The sequence below is a fragment of the Euleptes europaea genome, chromosome 5 (genome assembly GCF_029931775.1).
Source record: "Euleptes europaea isolate rEulEur1 chromosome 5, rEulEur1.hap1, whole genome shotgun sequence".
NCBI classification, from domain to species: Eukaryota; Metazoa; Chordata; class Lepidosauria; order Squamata; family Sphaerodactylidae; genus Euleptes; species Euleptes europaea.
The window spans coordinates 62,314,013-62,320,012 of NC_079316.1; the positions used below are offsets into that span (position 1 = coordinate 62,314,013).

At 42.1% G+C, this 6,000-nt stretch overlaps 1 protein-coding gene across 1 annotated transcript in view; it reads right to left on the reverse strand.

Moving 5' to 3' along the window:
* The window catches only part of CCDC186 (coiled-coil domain containing 186), a 29,943-nt gene extending 24,170 nt beyond the window's left edge, over positions 1 to 5,773 (reverse strand). Inside the window, exon 1 of the mRNA XM_056849643.1 lies at positions 5,151 to 5,773. Within this exon, the coding sequence (XP_056705621.1) occupies positions 5,151 to 5,773 (623 nt within the window). The remainder of the gene's footprint in view (positions 1 to 5,150) is intronic.
* Positions 5,774 to 6,000: the final 227 nt, after the last annotated feature.

Genomic DNA, 6,000 nt, shown 5'->3' on the forward strand with positions numbered 1-6,000 from the left:
ACACCACTCAGTTTTAGAACTGTACATAATTTATAAAATAAAAACGGAACATTTTGAGGCTTAGCTCAGGATTTCCATGAAGCAGCCAAGACTCACAGAGTCAAGGAATCTGCCAGCTGACCCACCACTTCCCCTACGGTTGGGGCAGCCATCAAGGCTGCTAGTGGGGCCTTTATGGGGTCGGAAGGCGTGGAATGCCCCAGAGCTACTGGAAGGGTTCATCGTGGCCCTGGAGCCTCCAGTGGGGCCAAAGATGGACTGTGTACACAGTTTAGTCCAGTGCCAATTCTGGACCCTTTTCTATTGACGGGACACCAGACTGCAAGACTGTGGGGGCCTGGTCTACCACCCACAGGAAACAATGGGTGGTAGACCTGGCCTCTGCATTACAGAGTTGGGAGTCACCCTTTTACATTTTAAAGGGGCACTGTTTTCTTTGTAGCTAGACCTGGCCTCCCTAGCCTGGAAGTTAGGTCTACCCAAGAAAATAACACCCCTTTAAAATTCAAAGGGAAAAGGCTCGATTCTCAGCTGGGGAGCAGTCCCTTGCCACTGTTGTCTCCCTATTTGACTCCTGATTCCAGATGTTACTGGGGATAATACCATCGGAATCAGGAGTCATGTCAGGGAGAGTAGCAGTGTTGGATGCTGCTGACTTGTCGCCCTAAATATTACACATCTTATGAGGTCAGCAGTATCTTACTGCACACCCCTAATCCCAATATCCTGCTTCCAACAGTGCTGAGTCAAATGCTTCACGGAATCTTTTAAGTAGGACATGAGGGCCTTTCCACATTGCTTACCCCCAAGCAACTGGTATTCATGCAAGTTCTGCATGTGACGGTGACATTTCGCTGTCATGGCTAATAGCTACTGAGTAAGTGTATCTTCCCTGAAAGATGGGTAAGAAGCCATTTACATTACTATATCTTGTGGTGATGTTAATGTACTGGTAGAGCTTGGAGGCCACAACTAACCATGAACTAAAGTATAAATTGAAGCCCCGGGCACATTAAAACGCATGTCTCTCACTTGTTTAACTCACAAAGCCACAAACACTTCCTGCGACACTATGGTATGAAATTTAGTATTTTAAAAAAATGGGCATCATCTTAAGACAAATTAGACTTTTAACTTGAATAAAGCTCTTCACTTTTGTTCAGGCAATAAGCTGAAAAGATATAGAATAATTATGTATTTAACTTGCTGGTTTGATACCTTATAACACGACAACCGAGTAAAAAGCTCCAAAAATTTAGGAATTCCAGCAGTTTTAATTAAGCTCTTATTTGAAGTTGCCCAAACTTCTTTAGTGGCTGAGGGTGACTGTTGGAAAGTTCATAAAGGAAAACTGCTGTTGGCTCAACAGAACGGTTAATACCACAGGCTAATAATAATTCAAGTTAATCACATGGAAAAAGGTCCAAATCTATGTCGCAAGAAAAGGAGAAAGGCCAGTGTGCTTTCCACATACAAATAATACTGAATTGACACAACACATCGGTCCCCAGAAGTGAAGGCAAACGAAACTCGAATAACTTGTCCCTAATACAATAGTTCTGAATTAAAGCCAACTCCTAAATACCATGCATTTTCCAAAACAATTATAGCCATCTCACACCCAAAGAGCATATAAGTGCTTATGCGTACATGTTGGTAAAGAATGACCCTTCAGAGCCTCCAGAGTATCTTCTGGCCGAGTGTACCCACTGGGAAACCAAGAACCAGTTATGAGATGAAAAGCTCCCTCCTGCCATCCTTCACTGTTGCCCTTAACTATGGTTCATTGTTACATGCAATGACCCCAAAAAAGGTTCCTGGTTTCAGTGCTGGACTAGAAACAGCATGCTCCCATTAGGTGAGGAGAAAGGGGAAGGGAACTCGTGGGCAAGAGTAGAGCACACAACCCTGTTCTCGATGCGAAGACTTGTTATGCTTCTGGTGGGTGATGGGTAAAGTGCCATCAAGTCGCAGCCGACTTATGGCGACCCCTTTTGGGGTTTTCATGGCAAGAGACTAACAGAGGTGGTTTGCCAGTGCCTTCCTCTGCACAGCAACCCTGGTATTCCTTGGTGGTCTCCCATCCAAATACTGACCCTGCTTAGCTTCTGAGATCTGACAAGATCAGGCTAGCCTGGGCCATCCAGGTCAGGGCTGTTATGCTTCTACTAACTCATAAAATTAAAAGCCACAGCACAGCTACCCTTACTTTTCACATCAAAGGTGTCCTCCCTTTGAAGCTGAAGTCTCCCATAGCTTACAGTAGGATAATTGCCCAAGACAGTAATCCAACAGTAAACCAAGGCAACCAAAACGTTTTGTTAGATGTGGAGGCTATTAAATAGTAGGGTTTTACCTGCTTTACGTTAGACTTGCAGCAGACAATGTTTCCCGCAACTGTAGGATCCAGGTTTGTTCAAAATTAGCACATTAAGAACTTAAACAAAGCTGCCTGGGAATTCTTTACACCCCAGCATGAGATAAAGCCTGCTGCATCTGAGAAGCTTCCCCTGTAATCACAAGGATGCTCTGGGCCAATAAACAGTTCCCAGACTCGGATACAGATCACCCCAGGGCACTGATATTTGACTTCTGCTGTCTCAGAAGCAGAGCTTGGCTATTACTCCTGGTGTGAGAGACCTGAATCTGTCTGCCACTGATATTTCATACACGCAGTTCCACATTTGTGAATGAAGAAAGCTCTATTTTATAACTCAAGGATGGCCACATCAGTGAACATCTGTGTTCCAAAGGAATCAGAAAGATGATAAATACTAGTAGTGATATGGCTTTTGACCAGCATTATGAGACATGGAGACCTTTTTACAATTATGTTGAGGCTCAAGTCTCACAAGAAGAAAATGATAGATAAGATTTTTATAGGACATATTATAATGTAATTTTTACTTCACTTACAGAAAACGACTAGATTTGTTAATGCGTTAACTGATATAGAATATGACTATTTTTTTGTACAAGCCATTTATATAATCAGCCCAAGTAATGAATTATGGTAATATTATCAGCCTGTTCTGTGCTATAACTGTTTTTTTCTAAGTTGTAGATAATATCTATGTTTGATATCCATACTTTTCCCTTTCCCTGTTTTTCTTTTGTTTCCTTGATATTTTATTCAAATAATAAAACACCCCCTGAACACACACACAAAAAAAGGAAGATGAAGAGGTAAAATAGAGACATGGTGACTGGTGGGAGGAAATAAGTGGAATAGCCAATCTCGCATTACAAAAATCATGCACCCAAAGCGACCTACTGTCTTGTCAGTGTCTCTGGAAAATGGGGTGAGGCTGTGGCTCATTCACAGAACTTCACACACAGAAGGCCTCAGGTTCAATCCCTGGCACAATCAGTTAAGAGGATCAGATAGCAAGTGATATGAACAACCTCTTCTGGGGACCCTGGAGAGCTGCTGCTCGTCAGAGTAGATAACACTGACCTTCACAAATGACCTGATTCAGTATAAGGCAGCTTCATATGACATCTGTCATGTTTCTGAGCAGAGTGGGGAGAAACAGATGCTGCAGTGGCAGCTGTGAAGTCTCCAAAGCCAGTCCAGAAAGTCACAAGAAATATCAAGTGAATAGCCACCTTTAAGCTTTTATACCATCTACCTCTTGTTCCAGCAGAAGATTCAAGTTACTTTAGTGACTGTTTTCTGCAGGTTATTAAACAACCTTATTTACAAAGGTTGCATTTACTTCTGTAGATGCCAAGGGACAGATTAGATGTTTTGATCCTTTGCTTTAACTGCAGTATGGGGTACTTTTAGAAGGAATAACAAGGTGCCAAAATCCCCCCCTTTTCACAGTGAAAAGAGATAGGAACCTTAGACAGATTGGTTCTTGTAGGTTATCCGGGCTGTGTAACCGTGGTCTTGGTATTTTCTTTCCTGACGTTTTGCCAGCAGCTGTGGCAGGCATATTCAGAGGAGTAACACTGAAGGACAGTGTTACTCCTCTGAAGATGCCTGCCACAGCTGCTGGCGAAACATCAGGAAAGAAAATACCAAGACCACGGTTACACAGCCCAGATAACCTACAAGAACCAATGAACTCTGACCATGAAAGCCTTCGACAATACTTAGACAGATTAGTGAGCAACACACTGCCAAAAGTTACAGATAATATAAGCAAGGTGGGAAGAGCAGCACCAAAACATTTTTTTCCCATGCGGACATTGTACAGTGTGTGGGAGTGCAATAGTTAAAAAAAACTGTTTCAAGAGTCAGATAATACCAGAACGTTTCATATAAATTCTTTCAACAACTGTAATTCTAAGGGGGTAATTTATGTTATTCAATGTCCCTGTGATTTAATGTATGTTGGTATGATGATCAGATCTGTCAAGGTGAGAATTATGGAACACAGAAGTTGCATAAGGTTGAGAAGACTGAACATTCCACTACTAAAACACTATTTGGACTTCGGCCACACAGAGAAACAGCTACATTTTGGGGTGGTGGAAAGCAGGCAACAAAATCTTCCACATTTATAAGGACATCTACAGAAAAGAGAGGTGTTTTGGATTCACTTGTGAGTACTTTCCTTCTTTGAACATACTCTCAGGTTCAAAAATGGATTGTCATGCAGGATGAGAAACTACTAATCAAGAAGCCTTGAGTGCCTGGTTGGTGTGTGTGTGTAAAATGCCATCAACAGCTGACTTACGGTGATCCCTAAAAAGGGGCTTTCAGGGCAAGTGAGAAAGCAGAGGTGGTTTGCCATTGCCTTCCTCTGCAGTCTTCCTTGGTGGTCTCCCTTCCAAGTACTGACCCTGCTTAGCTTCCAAGATCTGATGAGATGGGGCTATACCATGTTGCCCTCCCCCCTCCCCAAGTGCTGGGTACCACCTGTGTAATACTTTAGATCCAGATTTTTGAATGCATAATCTTGCATGAACTTGGGAAAACCACACACCCATTTGTGCATCAGTGCTTTTATCACATGTAAAATGATCTCTCAACCTTTTAAACTGAAAAAGTTTCAGCAGCCAACAGTGTTTGCCCAAGAAAGCAATTCAGCCACAACAAATCACTACAGTTACCCGGCATACAGAGTTAACACTGTAACACACAAAAGAGAAAAGCCCATGTTTAAAGACTCCCAAACTGACAATCACTCAGTACTCACTTCTTTATTGTGTGCTCTTGCTGCAGATATTTATCTTGCATACATTTTTCAAACACAGCCAATGCAGTCTCACTCTTGCAGACTCCATTTGGAGACTTATGATCTCTCAATAAATCCGTTAATAGCAGTTCAGACTCTATCTCTTCCAGCAAAGCCTCCTGAGAGGAAGCACTTTGTATAGTTGATATAAGGTGCTTGGTGCAATCCGTGTCATATGGGCTTTCTGAACAGACCCTGTCAGACCTTTTCATATGATCATACTCTCTGAGCTCATGTAATATGTCTATCGGGGACTGATTTGTGTTATCCATTTTGGAAACCTGTTGCTGACAGTCTGCACCAGGTAAGCAGTCTGCTTTCTTGGGTCCTTCCATTTGTATTTCAAAGGATTCAGCATGGCAATCTCCTCCTCCGTTGACTTCTGGTATAACCTGTGTATCAACAGTGCTTCCATTTCCACTTGCGTCAGTAGCTGCTGAACTGGGATTCATAGTCCTCTGTTCATCATCTGTTCTCAAAGTGCGTTGATCTGTTCCAGTGTATTGACAGTCATCAATCCCAAGTGTTTTGTCAGCTTCCTCAACACCTAATACAACTTGTTCTTTCGGTAAGTTTTCTTCCATCTTTCCACCCAAAATCTGGAAAGAAAGTATTAACTTTTTTAGTACAAGGTTGTTCAAAACATAGTTTATAATGACCTTTATACGTTTCTGCAACTTTGAGTGATACATGATTTCAGCATGGGTTAGCTCAGGAAATTCCTGACTCTCAAGTCTTTAACTATGAGGTCTAATAAACAATACTCAAGTATGTCATCATGCACTGATGCTTTATGTTATTTTCATAGCTT